General features: G+C 41.9%; 1 protein-coding gene and 1 long non-coding RNA gene across 5 annotated transcripts in view; one reads left to right on the top strand and one right to left on the bottom strand.

Moving 5' to 3' along the window:
* Positions 1–18,100, top strand: part of LOC116358112 (uncharacterized) — a 30,078-nt gene extending 11,978 nt beyond the window's left edge. For 2 of the 3 annotated variants that reach the window (XR_004205959.1, XR_004205960.1), the window contains 5 exons: positions 188–313; positions 879–944; positions 1,496–1,530; positions 16,120–16,293; positions 16,480–17,175. This is a non-coding gene — a long non-coding RNA (uncharacterized LOC116358112). Of the gene's footprint in view, positions 1–187; positions 314–878; positions 945–1,495; positions 1,531–16,119; positions 16,294–16,479; positions 17,176–17,988 lie in introns of those variants that run through there. The other variant, XR_004205961.1, reaches the window with a different exon arrangement.
* On the bottom strand, positions 2,953–25,615 carry LOC109873099 (rab GTPase-binding effector protein 1-like). 2 transcript variants are annotated; one of them, XM_020464627.2, is made up of 19 exons: positions 25,438–25,615; positions 19,179–19,307; positions 18,818–19,021; positions 18,294–18,457; positions 18,004–18,123; positions 17,261–17,396; positions 16,490–16,668; positions 16,144–16,251; positions 15,007–15,309; positions 14,756–14,908; positions 14,273–14,377; positions 13,867–13,983; positions 11,922–12,020; positions 11,391–11,531; positions 10,226–10,415; positions 8,158–8,213; positions 7,218–7,316; positions 6,793–6,909; positions 2,953–6,234 (listed from the first exon to the last, which is right to left on the bottom strand). In XM_020464627.2, the coding sequence occupies exons 1-19, from the start codon at positions 25,481–25,483 to the stop codon at positions 6,133–6,135; spliced, it is 2,568 nt and encodes an 855-aa protein (XP_020320216.1). In that variant the 5' UTR covers positions 25,484–25,615; the 3' UTR covers positions 2,953–6,132. The 2 variants fall into 2 exon arrangements, with proteins under 2 accessions (XP_020320216.1, XP_031663667.1); XM_031807807.1 differs by lacking the exon at positions 25,438–25,615 and adding an exon at positions 19,510–19,661.
* Positions 25,616–25,630: the final 15 nt, after the last annotated feature.

Genomic DNA, 25,630 nt, shown 5'->3' with positions numbered 1-25,630 from the left:
TGAGCCATTTTGACATTTAGTATCCTCCCTTGTGGCTGTTTTTGGAATGACAATTTATTCTCAATGAACTGGCTTGATAATGGTTAGAACACATTTTACAGAATGCCCAGCTTCCACGATAAACAAAAATACCACTATTATGCTTAGTTTATTGTGTGGACTCAGTCGTGTTGTCCTGTGCTTTTAGAGCAGGGGACAAGGACACATCGTCCCCTCCTCCAGAGTGTCTCCAGCTGCTGAGCAGAGCCACTCATGTGTTCAGAGAGGAGTACATCCTCAAACAGGATATGGCCCACGAGGAGATGCAGAGAAGGTCAATGTCACTCATTAACAGATAAATACACACACATTTAATCAACAACACACATGATCACTTGTAGTTGTAGTTCTGATACACACACACACACACAGGCCGTGTACAAAATCTTTCTTGCTTACTTTTTACTAAAACTCAATACTGTGTACTAATATTATTACATACTATTTATAACGTACTTTGTGTAAAAACATATGCAGTAAGCAACACATATCAACATACTTCTCATCCATACTGAGAAGGCGTCATCTAAATTTCAATCGTGTTAGTTCCCCGCCAATCGTACATTTCAGTGTCAAACACTATCAGCTGTGTCAAACACGTGAATGTGAAAAGACTATTCTCTTCCTCAATGTTCAGTGAATTCTACTTGATGAAAAGTATGCTGAGTATGACATCCTGTCATTTAAAGCATACAAAACTTTCAAAATGTCACATACTATTAAACATTTCAGGCATACCCAAAAAGCGTACTATTTAGAACTCAAGTATGGGTAATTGGACACGGCCATGGACACGGCCATGTCAGGAAGCATGTTGTTGATGGGTTTTTCTTCTTCAGGGTGAAATTGCTGACAGGACAGAGGAACAAGCAGCTTGAGGACCTGGCCTTGTGCAGAGAGGAGAGGTAAATAGAGTTTCCCAATAAACTTAGTGCTTGATGGCCATAGCTATGCACTCCCAAGGCTTACAGCAACTCAGAATTGTGCTATAACAATGAAAGCACTAATAATAATCAATAATAATGAAACATTGTAATACTAATGCATTTTTACTTATGCTATGCTTTTTCTATTTACAGGATGAGGTAAAGACAGGGACATGTATTGCATGAAGAATAGGTAGTGGTAGCTGCAGATTTGGAAAAGGCTTCTTACAGTGCGTCTTACAGTGCATCAGATATCAGCATTGGTAGAAATGTACTCATGTGTATTTGTTATCCTGTTTGCTCCCAGTGTACATATAATATGATTATTCAATGAGGTCACATTCATATGTAATTGAATGTGATGTGACTGATTTGGTTTGACCGGCAGTCTGGGGTTGATAATGCAATTAGAGGCCAAACATAACTCTTTGAATTACAGTGATGGAAGTACTGTGGCTTCATGAGCTTTACCATGCATTTCATATACTTTGGAGCTATTCTTCATCTTGGGTTTATTTTTCTATCAATAGGAAAAGACTGCAAGAGTCTGCAGAGCGTCTGGCTGGTAAGTACGGGGTTGCCAAGTATCGCCGGGTGTATCTAGCTACCATGAACAGGTAGCTAGATACACCCGTCACTCTACGCTCCTCTATCAAATCTAATCTAATCTTCATGGCTTGTTTCAGAAGTCTACATTTGTTTATACATTTTGTTTTTAAAGTCTTCAAAACAGTCAGACACCCAAGCAACATAAGAACTGATTAACTCTCTCTCAAAAAAAGCTATCTGCTTCAGAGCTTCTATTACATCAACTATTCCGGGGTGAAGCAGGTTCTGGGCAGTCTGTTTCTGAGACCATTAAGGGAGCCATCCTTCATATACAGCTATCCCACTGCTTTCCAAACAACCAAAATAATAATGAAGCGCTATTGTGAATACTTAGTCAACGCTTGCTAAAATAGTCTGTCTCATGACATGCCAACTCTGACTCATAAGGCATTGTCAGCCATAATGTCAGATTTTTGGAACCAGTCATTGAAATGGGAAAATGTTGTATACATGAGTCTTCATAAGGTTTTATACAGACAAATATACATGAATGGTATCTGGAGAATAAAAGTAATGCATGTACAGTACACTACCTATTTTTCAAATGTGTTCATTTGAACTCCGCCTGAACAGTTAGCCCCACATACTTGTCTGGGTGGAGATCTTTTCTTCAGCTTCGCCGATTTACAGGGCTGTCACCTTGGAGGGGAGTTGGTCTCATGGTTCAAGTGTGACAGCAGTTATTAATCTCCATACATTCTATGATGCATTGAGTTTACATCAACTGTAGCAAACTCTACTCATGATCCTTTAAAACTGGGGGTACACAATTAACATATTTTGGTATTTTTGCAACAATACCATTGTGGATATCATTGTCTCTGCATTCAGTATGAAGAAAGTTTGAGGTAGTTTCACGAGCCAATGCTAATTAACGTTAGCGCAATGACATTGACAGGAGGTTAGCATGCCAGCTGTTCCTGTTCAGACTGGGGAAGTAGGCAAATGGCTTCTTTGCCAAAATCGGGGAAATTAGTTATTGGAGCTGTTTTTTTTCTGGTAGTGGTAATTTTCAGGTTGGAAAAAAGTGCTTCGGTGTCGACTTCAACAAAAACCAGAAAGCATGCTGAAAATATTTAATCCCATCTGAGAAATAACTAAATAAAATCTTGACAGTCAGGGACCTGGGCAATAAAAGTTGGGAAATGTTTATAAAAAAGGTCATTTCATTTATTGCAAGTAATAGTTTTCCATAGCAAACATCTTCAATCCTCGGTTAGAAGAGCTTTCTGAACAAGATGCATTTCCCATTTTAGTCACTAAGTATCTGGAATTCACAGGCTGTGCTGTCCAGTGTTTTTTATGGGTTCTACTAAGAGCCTTTTACAGGATTGCCCTCCAATGGTCCATTGTGTTTGAGAGACAGTCACACATTCTATAAAGTACAATTTGGTTTATTAGGTATATACAGAAATGTACACAGTACTGTATATACACATTTGCAAGAGGCCCTAGCAGAAGAATCAAAGCATGCAAAAATAACTTTTTTGCAAAGATTCCTCCCACCATTATCAGAATGACTGTTCTGCAGGAAACATTACGCCACAGTGAAATCCTAAATTAAAACGTCTTAACTGAAAGCCACTGTCATTTTTCATTGGAATTTCAGTAACTGTAGGAGCACAATAAATTTGTTTATGCAAAGCCCAAATAAAGGGGTTGTTTGAGGAGCTTAAGACAATTACACACAGCAGCACTATTCAAGGGAAGGGTAGACAACTTATTCCATAGAAATGATAGAACCAAAAAGCCTTGTTAATGCTGACTGTTACGAATTCAATTTGAAATAGACAGATATTCAACTCCTTCGAAATGAATGGGGTACTGTGAACATGTTGTAGTGACTAGTGATTATCACTATAATGATAGCGCTTTGATACTTAAAATACACATGTATTTGAACCCAGGTCTAAACCGAATTCACAATATTACACAATCAATCATTTTACAAGCCATAAACATTCATTTCTTTCAGCGCAAGTTCATCTGACTTCCTTACTCATATCCTCTCAAAACATAGCAAGATTCTGATAAACTCAAGACATTTACAGATGTATCCAATTGATACAGATGTAGTACATGCAAGTCAAAGATTAAATGATCTCAATGTATCCTTAAAAATCACATTGTCGAATTATGTTCAGTGTTAAGGAAACATTTCCTATAAGGATGATTGTTTTACAACAGTTAAAAGCAATAAATCATGCGGTCATGTCTAAACATTTTCCATAGAGCAACCCTAAGTGCTGTAAGCACCGCAGTCACCTCAGCTAATGAATGAAAACGCATTTTACCCACCACACACACAATTAAATCCACAAACTGTTAAGTCCATCACTACCACCATTTAAAATCCTTGCCTAGAGGTTCATTCCTTTAGAGAAATTAAAATGCAAATACTTCACGGTGCATTACGTGTTTCTTAAAGGCTGTATTAAGTAGATTATTCAAATGTGGAAAGTTTCTCCCCAAAGCCAACCATTCTCGTGTGAACTGCCTGATGGGATTGCTTGAGTGACAAACCATATTGAAAATGTGTGTTATTATATTGGTGAACTTTTCTGATGCTAGAGACCTCTATTTTGTACAGCTCTTGCTATTAGTAATGATCATAGCCTTCATTGCCAAAACCATATTCATTCTTATTCAATAATTCCATCTCCTAGTGCCCACTAAGGGTTTAGAGATTATCTGTCAGGATGATTTGACAGTTCTGTCCAAGAAAAAAGGGACATGAAACCAACATGGATCTAATTTAACAGGAAGAGTACTCAACCAGTTCCATGGAAACCTAGTAAAACTTGACCATGAGTCAGATTTCACATTATTCATCATTTCCAATGAGACATGACACCTACACTTAAGGCTCAAATGAAACATTTTTATATTAATATCAAATAATTTCTGGGTAACAATAAGGTACCTTACTATAATAGATTTCCATTCAAATTGGTAAAAATGACTTTTTAGGAAAAACTCCAGCAAAAATGTTGTTAGGACTGTCTGGCAGTGGTCTGAGTGGAGAGGGGAAAACTGAATACCAGCTGTAATTGACAGAGGTTTGCAACTCTTTATTGGTCTATCTACAGAAAGCCAAAACCCCCGCCCATGCAAACCTGCTGATTAGAAGGTCCTGTGTAGATTGTATTTTCAACCAGCAACTATCAGGAAATAACACTTTTCACAGTGCTAGTTTCATCAGCTGTTGTACAATATGACATAAAAAACAGGGTAGAAATCACATTTGACAGCACTGGGCCTTTAAGCAACTTCAGAATGTACTCAAGAAGTTGTGCCAGAAACTCCATGACACTAGGGACAGTGCTGATGAATCAGGTAGTGTTCATTGTGGACATACTTTACAAATGACATATCCTGGTCAAAGCCCCCTCATTTCAAAAAAGAGTATTTGTGGTGCAGCCAGAAACAAAACTATACGAGTGAAATATGAAATACATAGGAAAAAGTAGAGACAAGTGTGCATTTTCTCAGCAAGAGAGGGTCAAAAGTCAGAGAAACTTTTCATCAATGAGTTACCATTAACATTCAGGCATGACACTGAAAATGTAATCAAAGGAACATTGTCAATGGTGATCCCAGACCATGAAAAATCCACCCTTCAGAAGAATTAGTCAATTAGTTAGTTCTATGGATTATCCATTCCATTGAGATAGTCACCTGGAATGCCTTTCAATTAACAGGTGTGCCTTCAGATGTACAACTGACTAGGTATCACCCTTTCCCTTGTTAAAAGTTCATTTGTAGAATTTCTTTCTTTCCTTAATGTGTTTGAGCCAATCAGTTGTGTTGTGACAAGGTAGGGGTGGTATACAGAAGATAGCCCTATTTGGAAAAAGACCAAGTCCATATTATGGCAAGAACAGCTCAAATAAGCAAAGAGAAATGACAGTCCATCTTTACTTTAAGACATGAAGGTCAGTCAATCGGAAAATTGAAGTCTTCACTATTATTCTACAATGTAGAAAAATAGTAAAAATACAGAAAAACCCTTGCATGGAGAGAGAAAAGGAGATTAACAGTAAACATAAGGGGGCAAGACTAAGTAAGAAACTAAGTGGGAGCGAGAACATTTTTATTACACTTGCAGAAATTGTATGGATCCATTTGTTCCCTTTACCTGAAAGAGAAGTTGTAGATGAAAGTGACTTAGAAGACTACAAACTCCTCCTTTGGTTGGGCTAATATGGCCAGTCCAATGTCTACAGTAGAACCACAGGAAAGATACAAGAATTGCCACTCTGCAGGAAACAGTCATTTAGTTATTTACAACCTCTTAGTAGTAGTGTTCACCTTCACTCCTGCCTTGTGTGCTTCAAACCCTATACAGAAAAGGCCCTTTCTCCTGTAATGATAGATATCCTCCATCTTGGATTTAGACTTCATTTAAAAACACCCACACCCCTCTTATCCCTCCGGATCCCTTCCATTGGGTGGTAGCAGTGGGGGAGTGGCCTGGAAAGGTAGGAGAATGTCATTAGGCCAGTGAGATAGAGGGAAATTAGGGGCAGGAGGGATAATTTAGTTTCAGCCAAGGGTATCATGTCTCTGGGAGCTGGCTGATGTCAGTCAAGTTGGTGTTGTTGAGGATGGCTCGGATACGGTCTAAAGAGTCAGCCTGTCTGATCCGCTCCAACTGGACCTGAGGGGGAAGAGTGAATTATTTACATTGAATTTACTAGAAATACACATACAGCCATGTAGATGACGCACATCAGATACACTATTTGATAGTGACTTATTTTACTGTAATGAGCACTGATGAGGTGCTGTATATGTTTTCCATGGTAAGAGGTATACTATAAGAGTTGGAGTAATGTTGCCACAGTAACACCACTATCATGCGGACTCACCTATCAAGTGTAAGGTCAGACTATAGAAATAGAATGAATTCACTCTATTTCTATGGGTCAGACAAGGTACAGATCCATTTGTCAAAGAGAAAGGTATGGCTAAGATCCACATCACAAATGTTGATTGAATACTATTATGCATTTTACAAGCAAGTGTTCCTCCAATTCTAGGGGAAGGCATGCATTGCCTACCAATAGACAGAGGCACAGTCATACATAACCTAGGACACATATTTTGGAGGCGCATTTTCTATGAATGTTAAACACCCCAAGCTGACGAGTAACCACTGTTTGTGATCTCAGAGAGCCTAGTGGCCATGGTAACCCAGCAGCAGTACTGTCCATACCTGGAGTGTCTGGGAGAGCTTGACAAAGTCCCTCTGCACCTGCTCACTAACATCCAGCTCCGTCTGCAACCGCAGGGCTTTGTCCTTCTCATCCAATGCCTGAGCCTCCAGGGCCGTCTGTCACCACACACAGCACACTGAGTATCACTACTCCCACTCGATGCTGAGACTTATCACAGATAGTTGAGAAAGAAACAGCAGCAGTGGCCAGTTGTAACATACAGGCCAGTGGAGTCTGCTGTGGGGAGGATGACTAATAATTGCTGGAACAGAGCAAATGGAATGGCATCAAACACACGGAAACGTGTTTGTGTATTTAATACCATTCCACCTATTCCACTCCAGCCATTACCACAAGCCCGTCCTCCCCAATTAAAGTGCCACCAACCTCCTGTGATATGTCTGAGCAGTGAATGACCTCTGACCTTGGTTGTGGTGAGCTCTCTGAGCTGCTCCTCCAGACTGCTCTTCAGACCCTGGACACTCGCTAATGTCTTCCTCTTTTCTGCCAGGCTGCTCTCCAGCTGGGAAACGAGCACATCACAGTTATTATCAACTACTGGCATAAACAGTCTACTATCAAAGTCCTGATTTCAGTCTGGGGAGGCTGTTTGATGTTGTTGGGACGATGTGTTGATAATGAAGGGGGCTGTGCCTTACTGGTAGGTTGTCCTCTGTGTCTTTCTCACTCAAACACCCACACACAGAGTGTCACCTCCTTCCATTACAACTGTTTGGTTTACAAATCCAAACGAGAGGTCTCAAACCCCCATGGGGGAAAAAAAACAATCAATGTGTCAGCTCTTGATAAGAGTGGAATATGGAATTATAACAGCCTCCTGCCCAGACCAGTGGGACTCAGCTCTCGCTGTTTCACGTGATCTGTGCGTCAGCTAGGCAACAGACAGACTACAATGCAGAGCAAAACAATTAGGTTAAGCCAATGGTCTCCTACCCTGGTCCTGATAGAAAGTTAGATGCACAGGCCTTTGTTCCAGCTCAGTACTCAAACACCCAATTCAAGTAATCAACTAAACATCAAGACCTTGGTTAATTCAGGTGTGTACGTGCGAAGCTTGAGCAATAGCCTGCACCCCCTGTAGCTCTCCGGAACAATGGTTGGTGAAAACTGATAACCTCATTAATTTACAACAGCTTTCACATAACACATTGGTGATGGTAAATAAATCATTCACACCTACATTTATACATATTGTTCCATACATTTCAAACAGCAACTACTAATCTAACAAGCCAGTGGTTTTAGGCCTTAGCTGGGATTACATTATTGAAGGCAGCCACTCAAGACAATCTGACTTCACATTCAGAGGCGTGACTCATGCAGTCTCCCTACAGTTCATGTACCGGTTCTTTCTCAGCTTTCACTCGCTCCAGCTCAGTTTTCAGACTGGATAACGACGCTGGGGAAAAGAAAAAAACAGATACATAAAGTGTCATTATGATGGTAATCAGAACATCAACCCAAGACATGCGTTCTTGAATTCTAATGCAGGTCCTGGAAAATGAGTTGTCAATTCATGAATAATGCATTAGTGCTGTGTGGCTAGTCTTAAAGGGGGCGAATCTCCTCTGCCAATGAGAGTGGTGCGTGAGGTGTGTGTGTTACTAAGCAAGCAAACAAAATACTCCTCCATGCTATTAGACTGACACACAGAGCAATCAAGTGTTCATAACTTGGGCCAGAATTCAACAACCTTTCCGCACTTTAAGCAGTGTGTTTGATTAACATTTCTGAAGACAAAGAAACAAAAAAGAAAGCTATGCCATATTAATGGTATTACATGGTTAGTCATAACCATGCTAACTGAAGTGAATGGCTATGACTGGACTATGCTAGCATATAACAGGTGCTATGTCCATAATCCTCTCCTTCCCATACCAATCTGGCATGCCACATTTTCAAAAACATTACTGCAGTGAGTGAGTTTCCGTGTCATACGGTCATTAATCCAACATGTACAGCATTAACACACATACAGCCTAAAGAAGATTCGTCAGTGTGTTTCGTAATTTCCAAGATGTCTGAACAACAGTCACCAACCAAGAAAAAAGGAAAGGAGAAAAATGTTTGAGAGGGTACAGGGGAAATCTTCAGAGAACGAGGGTATTGGATGAAATTCAAAGGAAAAGACAGGCAATTTCATGGTGGAGAAGCTGAGTTCAGTTGCACTGATGGGTTCAGTATGTGACCGTGAAGCTGAACACTTGCTCAGCAGATGTTTTATCCCTTAACTCTACTGTAATTTGTACCGCTGTTTGAGCTGACGGCTAAGTTTGAGCTGACGGCTAAGCATCATATTTAGCATCTCTGGCTCTTATTAAATGCAACTCAAGATTCTTTATTGCTCATATCCACTCTGCACCAGCAGTTCATCAACAGGTATCCAGATGGCTCTGAGTTGAGCTATAGATAAACATCTACACCTGCCCAGGACATACAGATGAAATGTAAACTTTCGGTAAATCTGGTACATTAATCAATAGATATCTTGATTAATGAGCATGAGGATTATAGCACAACAAAGTGACAGTGTCTCACACAGTGGGTGTGAGACACTGTAGCTTGTAGGGCTCTCCAGGTCTCGTGAAATTTTGTGGAGGATTGGTGATGATCTGGGGGTGCTTCAGCAAGGCTGGAATCAGGCAGATTTGTCTTTGAAGGATGCATGAATCAAGCCACGTATAAGATTATCCTGAAAGAAAACCTGCTTCCTTCTGCTCTGACAATGTTCCCCAACTCTGAGGATTGTTTTTTCGAGCAGGACAATGCTCCATGCCACACAGCCAAAACAATCTAGGTGTGGATGGAAGACCACCAGATCAAGACCCTGTCATGGCCAGCCCAATCTCCAGACCTGAACCCCATTGAAAACCTCTGGAATGTGATCAAGAGGAAGATGGATGGTCACGAGCCATCAAACAAATGTTTTTTTGTGCCAGGGGTGGCATAAAGTCAGCCAACATCAATGTGAAAGACTGGTGGAGATTGTGCCAAGACGCATGAAAACCGTGATTGGAATAACCCAGAGTTTTGCCAAATATTGATTTCTGAACACTTAAAACATTAGTATTGATGTTTAAAAATGAATATGAACTTTATTTTCTTTGCATTATTCGAGGTCTGACAACACTGCATCTTCATTATTTTGACCAGTTGTCATTTTTTGCAAATAAATGCTCTAAATAACAATATTTTTATTTAGAATTTGGGAGAAATGTCAGTAGATTATAGAATAAAACTATAATTAACATTTTTACCCAAACACATACCATAAATTGTAAAACCAGAAAAACAAATAATTTAGCAGTGGTCTCTTAATCTTTCCCAGAGCTGTATGTCAAATATACATCTATGGTTCTTCTCTATCTATCCTTATGTTTCAAGCCTAAGGAATGAGAAGGTGAGCCTCACCTATCTCCTCCTTGCAGCCATCTATCTCCAGCTGTAGTGTGTCCTCCAGGTTCTCTTTGAGGCACTGCTCTGCCTGGAGCTGCTCCTTCAGGAACAGGATCTCCGCCTTCAGCTTCTCTTCCAGGTGGTCTGCAGCCGTGCGCACCACAACTATGTCCTCCCGCAACTGCAGCACCAGGGATTGTAGTTCCTAGAGGGGAGCAGAAATAGTTGCACGTACCAATTTAAGTGAGTCACAATTGGTATATGAATGGTGAAAGAAGTACCTGATGAACATGTAAATAGCTCGATGGTGTGAACCAGACGGCCGTCTGCTTCTGGGGACCGTGCACTTGGAGATGTGTATGGTGACTTACTCATACATTTCAGACCAAGTTGTTCCATCCCTTTCATACTTGTTACTATCAGTTCTTCCAAGATTTAATTGTTTTCTTCATTTACTCCAACGTATTCCTATTTCAATCCCTCATTAAAAAAAAAAAATGTAATTGAATACTGAGATATGAGTTTATATGGAAGGAAAAGACGCCAATAACCATTATGGTGGTTACGAGAGTTAAGATACTGCATTTATCAAGTTTTGGTTTCACTCTAAAGACTTGTTCATGTTAAAGCAGTCAACAAGTACACTATAGAATCCTTAACACCCTGAAGGGCCCTAGTATGTTCTCCCTGACAGTTCATTAACCAGTCAGTGAAATAGTACGTGGTCAGTCAAGGTGATGGTTTCAGTTCTGAATGACAGATTCTGTGCAGGTTTGCTAACATTACTAGATCTTTACAATTCCAGGTGTTTTGTTTTTTTACAACATGACATAACACTCCTATCATTTGTGCAGAATCTATATATTTGGAACACAAAGTCTTAGAAAATGACTTGACTAGATCTAGGAATAAAATGCATATCACATTATCCCCCTTGGATTTAAATGTGGAATATTACTGATGTTTTCATCTTTGTCAATGCCATGTAAGCACAGGGGGAAAAAATGAAGAGCCTGGATGGTCCTTGCAATGAACTCTTGTTTATTATTCAGATGTCAAGAGACATTCTTCTGTAAATCTATGAATTAGTGTGAAAAAAAGAAGAGGGCTCTCCTTTAGACTATTGAGATGCGCCTGAGAGCAATTCTCAAAATGGTGGCTGTGAATGATTGTCTCGTACTTGCACCATGGTGGGTAGTTTGAAGTCCTCCTGCTGCTGGAGAGATAAGTGGAGTCGGTGTTTGCCTGTTAGGCTGTCGTTGTCCCTCTGCAGTCTGCTCAGTTCCTCCGCAACCTGCTCCCTGGACTGCATCAGCACAGCCTGATTATGGCAAAAACAGCACTCAGTCAAATCATGTGGCATCATCCTGTTTCCTCCTGGTGTTTCAATGTACTGTCAAATGGAACTGCGGGACACAGACTGAAGGACAGAGACCACAAGTGTGATTAGAGGTCAAACATCTATCAGGCAGAACATTCCATCACATTTCCACTAGCTCTCTCTTCAGCAAGATAAACATCCTTCTTAATTACAGTAAGAAGCTGGTTGAATCACCAAATCAAAAAAGGCACACGCAGCGATGGCATGTTCAAATGATTTTGCTGCTAACTTTATTTACACAGGTCTTCTGGCACAGACTGACACTATTGAGACACCGGAGGCCCAAACAGAGGCTGTATTGAGAGGCTGTAGCAGAAAAGTGCTGCTCACCATCTGTTCCTGTGTGTTCCTCTTGGCCTGACTGAAGGCCTCTTGTAGTGTTTTAAGCAGTGACTCGGACTCCTGGACTCTGTGCATGAGAGCAGCGACCTGGGAAAAAGCAAGAAATCCAGAGGATAACTGAACATACAATCCACAGAAAAAGAATGACGTATCCTGATTTATCCACATTCCAACCGTAAGCATTGTACAGTCGTGGCCAAAAGTTGAGAATGACACAAATATTAATTAAGTCTGCTGCCTCAGTTTGTATGATGGCAATTTGCATATACTCCAGAATGTTATGAAGAGTAATCAGATGAATTGCAATGTCCCTCTTTGCCATGCAAATGAACTGAATCCCCCCCCAAAAAAAATTCCGCTGCATTTCAGCCCTGCCACAAAAGGACCAGCTGACATCATGTCAGTGATTCTCTCGTTAACACAGGTGCGAGTGCTGACGAGGACAAGGCTGGAGAGCACTCTGTCATGCTGATTGAGTTTGAATAACAGACTGAAAGCTTCAAAAGGAGGGTGGTGCTTGGAATCATTGTTCTTCCTCTGTCAAACATGGTTACATGCAAGGAAACACATGCCGTCATAATTGCTTTGCACAAAAAGGGCTTCACAGGCAAATAAATTGCTGCCAGTAAGATTGCACCTAAATCAACCATTTATCAGATCATCAAGAACTTCGAGAACGGTTCAAATTATGTGAAGAAGGCTTCAGGGCACCCAAGAAAGTCCAGCAAGTGCCAGGACTGTCTCCTAAAGTTGATTCAGCTGCGGGATTGGGGCACCACCAGTACAGAGCTTGCTCAGGAATGGCAGCAGGCAGGTGAGGCAAAGACTTTTGGAGGATGGCCTGGTGTCAAGAAGGGCAGCAAAGAAGCCACTTCTCTCCAGGAAAAGTATCAGGGACAGACTGATATTCTGCAAAAGGGACTGGGGTAAAGTAATTTTCTCTGATGAATCCCCTTTCCAATTGTTTGGGGCATCCGGGAAAAAAGCTTGTCTGGAGAAGACAAAGTGTGCGCTACCATCAGTCCTGATGTGCACTACCATCAGTCCGGGGGGACAAAAAAAAAAAAAAAACACAAATTCTGACAAACTCCAAACATTGATTATGCAAGAATGGGCTGCAATCATATGGCCCAGAAGTTAATTTACAGCATGCCAGGGAGGATTGCAGAGGTCTTGAAAAAGAAGGGTCAACACTGGAAATATTGACTCTTTGCATCAACTTCAATAAAAGCCTTTGACACTTCTGAAATGATTGTAATTATACTTCAGTATTCCATAGTAACATCTGACAAAATATCTAAAGACACTGAAGCAGCAAACTTTGTGGAAATTAATATTTGTGTCATTCTCAAAACTTTTGGCCACGACTGTACATTCTTTGAAGATTAGAAATAACTCCTCAAACAACAAAAGAGCTAAGCATAAAGATTACCTGACGCTTTACTATCCTTGACACTTTTTGGATTCTGAAGTTTGTTAATGTGTATATTTTTTTTTTTTACCCCTTTTTCTCCCCAATTTCGTGGTATCCAATTGTTTAGTAGCTACTATCTTGTCTCATCGCTACAACTCCCGTACGGGCTCGTGAGAGACGAAGGTAGAGAGTCATGCGTCCTCCGATACACAACCCAACCAACCCACTGCTTCTTAACACAGCGCCATCCAACCCGGAAGCCAGCCGCACCAATGTATTGGAGGAAACACTGTGCACCTGGCAACCTTGGTTAGCGCGCACTGCGCCCGGCCCGCCACAGGAGTCGCTGGTGCGCGATGAGACAAGGATTTCCCTACCGGCCAAACCCTCCCTAACCCGGGCGACGCTAGGCCAATTATGCGTCGCCCCACAGACCTCCCGGTCGCGGCCGGTTACGACAGAGCCTGGGCGCGAACCCAGAGTCTCTGGTGGCACAGCTGGCGCTGAAGGAGGACAGACCTTTGCAGTGGTTTCCTCGTTGCCCTGTTTCACAGAGTCCTCCAACTCCTGTTTTTCACTCATGGTTCTCTCTAGCTGGTCGTTGGCCTGCCGCAGCATCACCTGGAGCTTCTTTACCTGAGAGACCAAAGAGACGGAGACAAATGAATGAGAAAGATTGGCACCAGCTAACTTGCACTTTTTCTTTCCCCCCATTAATTTAGGTTTCTTGTGGTCAGATTTCTTCTAATGCATGTAGCTTAGTGGGAGCCAAACATATGACATGGAATACAGAAAGACTAAATATCACTAAAGATGACTTTGATCTTGGGAGGAACTTTCCGTTTAAGTATCCTAGACATAGGTGTATACATCACAGAAAGTTAAGCTGTAATAGTGTCACAGGGAATGAGAGAGAGGGCGTTACCTGATCGCGTGTCTCTGCCTCCTGGCCCTGGATGACCTGTAGCTGTTTTTCGTAGTTAGAGCACATGTCACATCGCCGTCCCAACTTCCTTCCTGCGTTCTTCACCTAGTAACAGACAGCCAAGAATGAAGTTAGGAGGAATACCACATGGTAAATACAAAATATTTATATGGAAACCCCAGGCTGTCCATGTGTGCAGACTAAACTTTACACAATTCATAGCAGTGTAAAGAATGTTTACTTTATTGTTTACTTTATTTCAACACCTAGGCTACATTGTATTTTCTTAATAGTAACAAATACAGTACTTAGTACTAAATTATACTTATTGGTGCTTTTGAACAAAAGTGGTTAAGGGATTACAAGCCAACAACGGTTACCATGCAAACAACGTATAGCGGACAATATTGTACTGCAAAACAAAGCCCAACCAAAACATCAAACAATTTAAATGAACCAAAACACTGCATGAAACTGTCTGACCTCTTGCTGAAGCAGGTTCCACTCCTGGTCACTGACCAGGCGGTAGCCTGACGGGGTCAGGAAGGTGGTGTCGTGGGCGTGGGAGATGCTGGACATCAGCGAGGCAGTCTCCTCCTGCTCCGGCGTCATGGCCTTTATAGCCTTCTCCTGGTCCTGGATCATAACAAATCATTATTTAAAACTGCATTTAAAAAGATCAATTGTTTTACAGACACAATACATGAAAGTCTAATAAAAAGTTCATTTAAGACCTTGGTGAGCAGGAAGTGGCCGGCCGTCAGCTGGATGGAGCTGACCGATAGCGTGTCCCCAAAGCCCGCCAGGCCCTCGGGGGCCCCGCAGTCTGCCCCCACCAGGGGTCCGAAGTCGGACTCATCTAGGTGGCTGGCCGACTTGGCCTTATGGTTGTAGCCCCCCAGGCCCTGGAGACCAGGAGAGGAACCCAGGCTGTCTGTGGACTGGACCCTCCGAAGGCCGTCTTTGTAGAGGTCCATAGGGCCCCCTGCCACCAGGTCAGAGTCTAAGGAGTGCATGGAGCCGTGGGCACTGTAGGGCTGGAGGAGATAAGAGGGAGGGATAGAATGGTTGTAATGATCAGAAGTAGATGAGTAGCACTTCAGGCTGCGTTCACAGTCAGCCCATTCAGATCTTTTGCCAATTATTTACATATCCCATTCCCATCGGATCTTTTCCCTACGTGTAAACAGCTAAAAAAAACACATGGAACTTTTATCTTTTGACTTCCCATTTATACCACCTCCACATGTGGATCTGAATCCTGATACAAACCCAATCATCCACATGCGACCTGTCTGATATATATTTTTCACGTCATGACGTTACCATGACAACCAGTGACAGGAAATAAGCATTGCATCAGTGTGAATGTGCAAATCTAATATGGGTCACATGTAAAACAGTGTGGGTCAGAAAATAAAAATTGATATAGAAAGAAAATCAGATTTGGGTTCTTAGGGTGGCTGTATAAACACAGCCTCAGAGACTAAAAGCAAAAGAAAGAAAATGGGTGGGGATGTGCTTTTGTTGTGAGTGCGATGTCAAAACTGGAAATGCGAGGTACATTGTCAGAGAATAGTGCTTTGAACAAAATCACATGCTTTAGACCAATTTCTGGAATACTTATGTTAGTGTCATTAAAGAAATTCTCCAAGATATTTAAGGAGATGGCATTTTAGACCACAATTGACCATGCTTGTCACACATTCAACGAGACCCAAAGTCATTGTAAAGATGTGGAGTTAATGTCCAGATTTTATGGCTATTTCATATTCAATATGAACTGAAGAGATCATTTTTTAAAGGAGAGAAGATCACATGTGTCTGAGGCATGTGCTCTCTGTAAGGTGTTGGTGACATCATATCCATACCTCTTCAATACTGAGCCCAAGGAATGAGTCTTCTAAAGGTTCCGTTTCTGTCCTGTCTTCCTCGTTCTGCTCCTTGGCCTGGCTGATCCTTTCCTTCTCATCCTCCTCCTGAGGGAAACAATGTCAATAAATGGACTACACTTTGACAGGGTATTTACGCCTTTTTAACTGACTGGCATTCCCATAAGAGCACATGCACACACAATATCACGTCAAATTGTCTGTCATTACATTGTCAGTATTTACTCTATTCCTCATATATTGTCTGATTCAATCTTGCACAGCCAGACACACCCCAGGCCACTAACCCCCCCCCCACACCCCTTCTGACTCCAGGTGTGCGTACCTGGTCCCTCTTCTTAATCTCTTCCACCTGCCGGAGCTGCTCAGAAGAGAGCACGTTCTCGATCCTCTGCATGTCCCTCATCAGCAGCCTCTGTGACTCCAGGAACTGGTCGTTGGCCCGCTGCCATGTGTGCTTCAGCTGGTTGTGCTGCTGCCGCTCCAGCTCCAAGAGGTGACACACTGACCATGGAAGAAAAAACATGACAGAGATATATATAGCAAGAGATAGATAGCGGGAAAAAAAGGGACAATACTGTGCTGTACTTCTGTATTGAAATGTCTTACATCTCTTATCCTTATGTTTGACAGTATAAGAAAATTTGAAAGATAAATACACTGCAGAGAGGACAAGAGGTCATTAGAGTACGAGAGACAGAGGATTAAAAGTCAATAGAGTACTAAAGATGAATGGAAATATTGTTTTTTCTGTAATAGGGGATTAATGGGAGGAATTTGTCTATACAGTGAGCCTGAAATAGGATACTTGTATTTGGCCATTGGCCCAGTTTTATTGCAAGGAATTCTATTTGGTCAACCACAGGCTAGGGCTGGGTTATAAAACTACATGCTGTCCCTTTGTTCTGTGGGGAGAATCACTGGAGAGCATCACTGAGGACAGGGGAGAATGACCATCTACTTCCAAACATGATTTGTCCTACTTGAATAAACCTATTTTCCTCCCCTTGATTTGCTTTGGGGTCTGTGTTATTAAAGAATAACATCAACTGCTAACAGCTTGCTTAAAAAAAAAAAAGCTTTACGAGTGTGTCACCTTCGTGGAGCTCTTTTCGTAGTTTCTCTGCGTCCTCCTGAAGGACTGACTTCTGAGTGTTGAGCACCGCCACGTACATCTCCAGGTCTGTGCGGCAGGATTTCTCTGCTTCCAGGACATGATTGAGCTCCTTTACCTACAGAACAAAAACAAGTCATTTATCAGTAACTCAAATGACATATTTAAACTGAAAGCCATTTTTAGGAAGTATTTCTTCCACTGTATCACTTCAGACAGTTTTGCCTAGATTATTTGTCTATAAATGTCATAAATAATGATCCTAAATTCATGGTCCTCTGCAAATGGTCTAAATTAGGGGTCAGCAAAAGGAGGCCTGCGTGCCAAAACCGGCCTGCAAGGGATATTTTGATTATTTTAGTTTTGGGCAAAAAAATAAATAAAAAAATAACCAGGAATTCAGCAAAAAATTTGTTTAATTTAGGAAATCTGTTCCCTAGAGACACATGTGATCGTGTCTCATTGTAATTTTCAAATACAAATCTATTTTTAGGCTTAGTTGTGGTCAATTTGCAGTGTACAAATTATAATTAGGTTCCGGCCCCCTGACCATCCACTCCGTCAAATCGACCCACGGCTGAATCTAGCCTACCGTCGTCTCGATATAACCCATACTGCAATTGACATCTTGGATGGATAAGATTGTTTTGTTAATAAAATAAGCATGGAGATCTTGTCTGTGTTGTAAAAGTCTTTGTTTTCCTTTCCAGACCCTTTTGACTAACCTTCGAGGCTTCCAGCTCCTTCACCCTGTCCTCTGCCACAGTCAGTTTGACTTTCAGAGCTGCTATCTCCTGCTCCATAGGCATTACCACTGACCGTAGCTTCTCTGCATCTTCCTGGGCCTGGGGGAAAACACATTCAAATCGAGTCACATTCCAATTCTCTTCAAGGCTTCTCTATGGAGATTTTCAGTTTTTATTAAATTGATTGAATTGCAATGGAATTGACCCCAACACTGATGAAAGGATTAATGTCCTTTGATGACCCCCCCCCCGGTGTGAAACCAGCCAACCTTCTTCATGTCGTTCTCCAGGTTCTCCTCCTCCTGGCCGCCCTCAGAGAGGCGGTGTCTCAGCTCGCCCATCTCCCTCTCCACCACCTCCCTGTACTGGTTCCATTGGGCACGCTCCTGCTCAAGGCGCTGGTGGAACTGCACCTCATACTCACGCACTGTGTCTGAGGGGGGAGGGGAGATAACACAGTACCAGTCAATGTGCTCATAACTGTTCCTCAGTGTAAAGAGTAGCAGTGGATTTTCAAATCAGGCTCATTACTAGATACCTACTCAACTTTATTTGCTGACAATTTTTTATTCTGTTCATTTCTGCATATCAATCTAAGATGCTACTTCTGTAACAGAAGCATGGCAATGACATGGGATCAAAATGACTGCCTTTCATGCAGGCCTAGTCTAGAGGAAATGTTACATGGGTTATTTACAGCTACTGGAATCCTTCCAACAGAGTCACCAACTAGATACTGAATGGCAAAATTAGGGCCAGAGGAGGCAATGTAGAGTTAGCCTAGCTACAGTACCTTTCATGATGGCCTGTAGGGAGGCCACCTCCTCCTGCCACTGTCCCTTGACCTGGTCAATGGCCTCCTGCTTGGTGCTCTCTGACACAGTGGCCACCGCCTTGATGTTCTCCATGTCAGCTTGGGCCTGTTCCAGCTGGGCCTGTACACGACTCAGCTCCGACTGGGCCCCCTCCAGAGACGCTGCCTGGCACTTCAGTTCCTCTGGGAGGAAAGAGAGGAACGGTGAGGAAAATATAGGAGGTAACCCATGATAAGGTTGGATATGTTCCAGGAGACCAGGGTCCATATTCATGAAGGTAACTAGACAAGTTTACCATTAGCAACATGGCATAATGCGGACAGCAGATTGAACAGTTACCTTCTTTGGACAGGTAGAGCTCTTTGAACTTGGCCCGTTTCTGGTTGAACTCAGACTCCAGTTGCTGTTTGCGCTTGACAAACTCAGCTCTCTCCTGCTCCAGGGCTGCCACTCGCTGCTGGAGCACCGCTAAGGGAAATTACAAAACAAGAACACTAAAGAAACTTCCAGGGGGAAAAAAGGGTATTCGTCTACACACTGCAATACAACCAGCCTGAAATCAGTGATTTCATTTATTTAAAGGGAAAATTCAAAAGGCACTCGCACATCTGAGCTATCTTTGTTGCAGGTGCATGGTAACAGTTGAATAAGATAAGAAAAAAGAACAAACCTGCACTGTTCTTGATAGCATCACTGCTCTTTAATAAGCTTTACGCCTCAAGGCCTTCGTCAGAGCTTTGCGAAGGGCAATCCATAACTACATTTTTGGTATTGCCAAGGCAGGACTCAGTAGGAGGGTCACTTGGTCTTCACTTCAACAATAATCCCTGTTGGTGTTGTTTATAATACAATAAATGGAGGTCTAACTGGTGGACAGATTATTATTTCACCAGGTTGGCCAGTTGAGAAAAAGTTCTCATTTACAACTGCGACCTGGCCAAGATAAACAGAGTTACACATGGAATAAACAAACGTACAGTCAATAACACAATAGAAAAGTCTATATACAGTGTGTGCAAATGAAGTAAGATTAGGGAGGTAAGGCAATAAATAGGCCATAGTGGCAAAATAATTATTATTATAATTTCGCAAATAAACACGAGTGAGAGATGTGCATTAATCTTCTGCACAAGTAGAGATGCAAAGGACCAAAAATATACATTTAAATAAAAATATGGGAATGAGGTAGTTGGATGGGCTATTTACAGATGGGCTATGTACAGGTTCAATGATCTGTAAGCTGCTCTGATAACTGATGCTTAAAGTTAGTGAGGGAGATATGAGTATCTAGCTTCAGTGATTTTTGCAATTCTTTCCAGTCACCGGCAGCAGAGAACTTGAAGGAAAGGCAGCCAAAGGAGGAATTCTCTTTGGGGGGGGACCAGTGAAATGTACAGTTGAAGACAGAAGTTTGCATACACCTTAGCCAAACACATTTAAACTCAATTTTTCACAATTCCTGACATTTAATCCTTGTAAAAAATTCCCTGTTTTAGGTCAGTTAGGATCACCACTTTATTTTAAGAATGTGAAATGTCAGAATAATAGTAGAGCTGAAATAAATCACTATTTTATGTCTTTCATCACATTCCCAGTGGGTCAGAAGTTTACATACACTCAATTAGTATTTGGTAGAGTTGCCTTTAAATTGTTTAACTTGGGTCAAACATACTTTGGTAGCCTTCCACAAGCTTCCCACAATAAGTTGGTGAATTTTGGCCCATTCCTCCTGACAGAGCTGGTGTAACTGAGGCAGGATTGTAGGCCTCCTTGCTCGCACACGCTTTTTCAGTTCTGCCCACAAATGTTCTATAGGATTGAGGTCAGTGCTTTGTGATGGCCACTCCAATACCTTTACTTTGTTGTCCTTAAGCCATTTTGCCACAACTTTGGAAGTATGCTTGGGGTCATTGTCCATTTGGATGACCCATTTGGACCAAGCTTTATCTTCCTGACTGATGTCTTGAGATGTTGCTTCAATATATCCACATCATTTTCCTCCCTCATGATGCCATCTATTTTGTGAAGTGCACCAGTCCCTCCTGCAGCAAAGCACCCCCCAAAACATGATGCTGCCACCCCTGTGTTTCACAGTTGGGATGGTGTTCTTCAACTTGCAGCCTCCCCCTTTTTCCTCCAAACATAACAGTGGTCATTATGGCCAAAAAGTACCGTCTTTGTCCCCATTTGCAAACCGTAGTCTGGCTTTTTTATGGCGGTTTTGGAGCAGTGGCTTCTTCCTTGCTGAGCGGCCTTTCAGGTTATGTCGATACAGGACTCGTTTTACTGTGGATATAGATACTTCTGTACCTGTTTCCTCCAGCATCTTCACAAGGTCCTTTGCTGTTGTTCTGGGATTGATTTCCACTTTTCGCACCAAAGTACGTTCATCTCTAGGAGACAGAACGCATCTCCTTCCTGAGTGGTATGACAGCTGCGTGGTCCCATGGTGTATATACTTGTGTACAATTGTATGTACAGATGAACATGGTACCTTCAGGCGTTTGGAAATTGCTCCCAAGGATTTACACCTCCAATTGACTCAAATTATGTCAATTAGCTTAACAGAAGCTTCTAAAGCCATGACATAATTTAATGGAATTTTTCAAGCTGTTTAAAAGGCACAGTCAACTTACTGTATTTAAACTTCTGACCCAGTAAAATTGTGATACAGTGAATTATAAGTGAAATAATCTGTCTGTAAACAATTGTAGGAAAAATTACTTGTGTCATGCACAAAGTAGGTGTCCTAACAGACGTGCCAAAACTATAGTTTGTTAACAATATATATCTGTGGAGTGGTTTAAAAACTAGTTTTAATGACTCCAACATAAGTGTATGTAAACTTCCAACTTCAACTGTACCTGCTGGAGCGTGTGCTACGGGTGGGTGCCGCTATGGTGACCAGTGAGCTGACATAAGGCGGGGCTTTACCTTATAGATGACCTGGAGCCAGTGGGTTTGGTGACAAATATGAAGCGAGGGCCAGCCAACGAGAGCATACAGGTCGCAATGGTGGGTGGTATATGGGGCTTTGGTGACAAAACGGATGGCACTGTGATAGCCTCCAACACGCTACTCAGCAAATTGGATGCAGTCTATTTTGTAAATGATATCGCCGAAGTCAAGGATCAGTAGGATAGTCAGTTTTACGAGGGTATGTTTGGCAGCATGAGTGAAGGATGCTTTGTTTTGAAATAGAAAGCCGATTCTAGATTTAACTTTGGATTGGAGATGTTTGATGTGAGTCTGGAAGGAGAGTTTACAGTCTAACCAGACACCTAGGTATTTGAAGTTGTCCACATATTCTTAGTCAGAAACGTCCAGAGTAGTGATGCTAGGCGGGCGGGCAGGTGGGGCAGCGATCGGTTGAAGAGCATTTAGCATTACTTGCATTAAAGAGCAGTTGGAGGCCACAGAAGGAGAGTTGTATGGCATTGAAGCTTGTCTGGAGGTTTGTTAACACAGTGTCCAAAGAAGGGCCAGAAGTATACAGAATGGTGTTGTCTGCGTAAAGCTGGATCAGAGAATCACCAGCCGCAAGAGCGACATTATTGATGTACATAGAGAAAAGAGTCGGCCCGAGAATTGAACCCTGTGGCACCCCCATAGAGACTGCCAGAGGTCCGGACAACAGGCCCTCCGATTTGACACACTGAACTAGTAGTTGGTGAACCAGGTGAGGCAGTCATTAGAGAAACCAAGGCTTTTGAGTCTGCCGATAAGAATGCGGTGATTGACAGAGTCGAAAGCCTTGGCCAGGTCGATGAATACGGCTGCACAGTATAGTCTTTTGTCGATGGCAATTATGATATTGTTTAGGACCTTGAGCGTGGCTGAGGTGCACCCATGACCAGCTCAGAAACAAATCAATCTCACTAATTGTAGCCAATCCAAAAGGACAATACCGATGCCGTACAAAATACCAAGCAGCATTCTGGGGCTAGAATCAAATGAGTATTTAATGACTGTATTAGCATAGTGACTGTGTTAGCAAGATGTTTGACCAGAAAGACATGCTCAAATGAACTAAACAAAGACTTTCACGTAGGCCTGATCATCAACAAACTCCAGGGGGTGTCCAAGTTGGTAAAATATTCAACTTCATTACATATAAAACAGCATGAGTTGCCTGATATCCCTTGTGTCCAACATAATGGTTATATAAATGGCACAGTAATATAATTTACTTTTTAGAGTCAATCTCCAGCTCAAAAAGTACACTAGTTGCCCAGTTCCAGTCTTTGATTTGTTTTTTTTGGCCTACTCTGGGAATATCTCTCCACTAGCTTTAGGCTACATACAGTACAGCTTTTCCCATTCAAATAAAAATGTATTTGTCTCATGCACCGAATACAACAGGTGTAGACTTTACATTGAAATTCTTGTTATGAGGCCTTCCCAATGATGCAGAGTTAATAAGACAAATAGAAACACAAGCGGAATAAAATAGACAAGAATGAAGCTATATGCAGGGAGTACCAGTACCATAACAATGTGCTGGGTTATTTGAGGTAGCTATGTACATAATGGCAGGGTCAAGTGACAAGGCATCAGGAGAGATAATAGTAAAATTAAAATAAAGAATAGCGTAGCAGCATAGGATGAGTGTGAATGTGTCTGCATGTGTGTGTGCGTGTGTGTCTGTAAATGTGTATAAACAGAATATAGTCTTGTGAGTGTGCATAGAATCAGTGCAAGATAAGGTCAATGCAGATTGTCCAGGTAATGAACTATTTAGCAGTCTTATGGCTTGGAGTAGAAGCTATCTCGGAGCCTATTGGTTCGAAAGCCGATGCTCCAGTACCGTTTGCCGGACGATAGCAGAGAGAACAGTCTATGGCATGGGTGGCTGAAGTCTTTAGCAATTTTTCAGGCCTTCCTGACACCGCCTGATATAGAGGTCCTGGATGGCAGGGAGCTCTGCCCCAGTGATGTACTGGGCCGTCCGCACAACCCTCTGTAGCGCTTTGCGGTCTATAGAGGCACATTTGCCATACTAAGCGGTAAAATCGTCAGATCAGTGTTGCCTTTTGCAAAGCCTGTCTTTAGTCAATTAAATGTGTTATTGCACTCATTTAGCACCTGGTGAATGGTAGCCTCAATAATAATAGTATTTTATATAGATAGCACTTTTCATTAGAAGTAGAATCTCAAAGTCGCTATAAACACACACAACCAAAAACATTGTGCTAAACTGAGGACGGATATGGAGCACCTCTACTTTGGACAACTCCTAGAAATGGCATACAAGTCAGAGGCCATTAAAATGAACAGAGGTGTGACAATGTCAGCTTGTGCATATTGCAGAGCATGACATATTTCAGAGTGGGATGACATCAGTAACATTACAACCATTGACACAACTCATTATCTCCATTGCAAGATCTGGTGTAGATAGTTCGACAAAATCTGCAAGAATCCTGTAAATTGAATTCAGTCATAGGCTGAATTTATCAATACATTTTGGGCAACGATGTATCTGCGTGGCTACTACTAGCAAACTAGCTAGGGTCTGAAATTCAAAATTGGTCCATGTCCCCTGTTAGCTCTCGAAAACCCTTCTCCATGTACATTCGCCCGCATTTGGCTCCATGTTAACTACAAAATCAGACAAGGTCTTTTAACATGTAGAATAGTCAATACTCAAACCGTTTTTTTAAACAGATGCCCCTTATCTTTCATATCTGCGAGAAATATTTAAAATTGAAAAAATAAAAAACACTTACTGTAGCCGTTTTGCACAGATCAACAAGTTGTGTGTGCCTCCAGTTGATGGAGACACACTTCCTCCCCAGTTTCTTCCATAATCAAACGTTGTTAATTAAAGAAAAATTCCATCCGAAAACTATATTTTGGTATTTGTTTCGTTAGTCTATTGTTGACATAGGAACACTAACCCTAACAAAAAGGTGTGAGGTAATTTAACCTTTTGTGTTTTTTGAAAATTATTTCTCACTGCGTTTCCAAAAACTTACCGCAAGCGATGTGCGTTAATAACGTTTAGAGCAAGCGTCGGGCTCTAAAGAAAACTCCCCCGGGCAATAGGAGCTATAGCACTTAGAATCTATGAATGGGATAGTCCCCTGTTAGTTAGAGTAGACAAAAGCTATGCAGCTAACTACATTTAGCAAACAAGGGGATGGAAAACTAACGTTAGCTAAATGTTACAATATTAATGTTTAAATAAACACTGTTCGAAAACGTTTGATACTTGTACAAATGTGACTGCCAGCATTATCCCTTTCCAGTTTCCACTGCGTCGATGGTCTCGCCTACTGTCAATGGCTTCAAAACAACAATGACAGGTATAGTGGTAGCTAACTAGCTAGTTAGGTAACATCAACACCGTTCGACTAGCTAGCTAACGCCAAGATGGGTGTATTTATTTCCCAACAACGTATGGAAATCTAGTTTTGGGCCTGTGTAGCTCGCTATGTATGAATATATCCAGCAGAGAGAACATTGAAATAATGTCCAGGGAGTGACACGTCGGGTGATGGTGCTTGCTGAGCCCGATTATTCACAGGCCGTTTAATTATCTGTATTAAATCGAGACTATACCACATAAAGACTATCAAAAAGAACAAATCTTTACCGTCATGCTGGGGCTGCCGGGCGGATCCCGAGGCCTGGTCGGCCATGGTTTCCAGGGGATGGAATTGCAATAACCGGAGCGGTGTTGGAGGAAAGCTAGCTAGCTAGGCGTGTCCAAGAAAACAGCCTGCTTGAAAGTGCTTGCTACATGGAAGACAACGTCATTGGGGGAAACAGCACACTACGCATGTGTG

The sequence above is a fragment of the Oncorhynchus kisutch genome, linkage group LG28 (assembly GCF_002021735.2).
Source record: "Oncorhynchus kisutch isolate 150728-3 linkage group LG28, Okis_V2, whole genome shotgun sequence".
NCBI classification, from domain to species: Eukaryota; Metazoa; Chordata; class Actinopteri; order Salmoniformes; family Salmonidae; genus Oncorhynchus; species Oncorhynchus kisutch.
The sequence above is the reverse complement of the archived record's forward strand: the minus strand, read 5'-3'. Positions and strand labels throughout refer to the sequence as shown.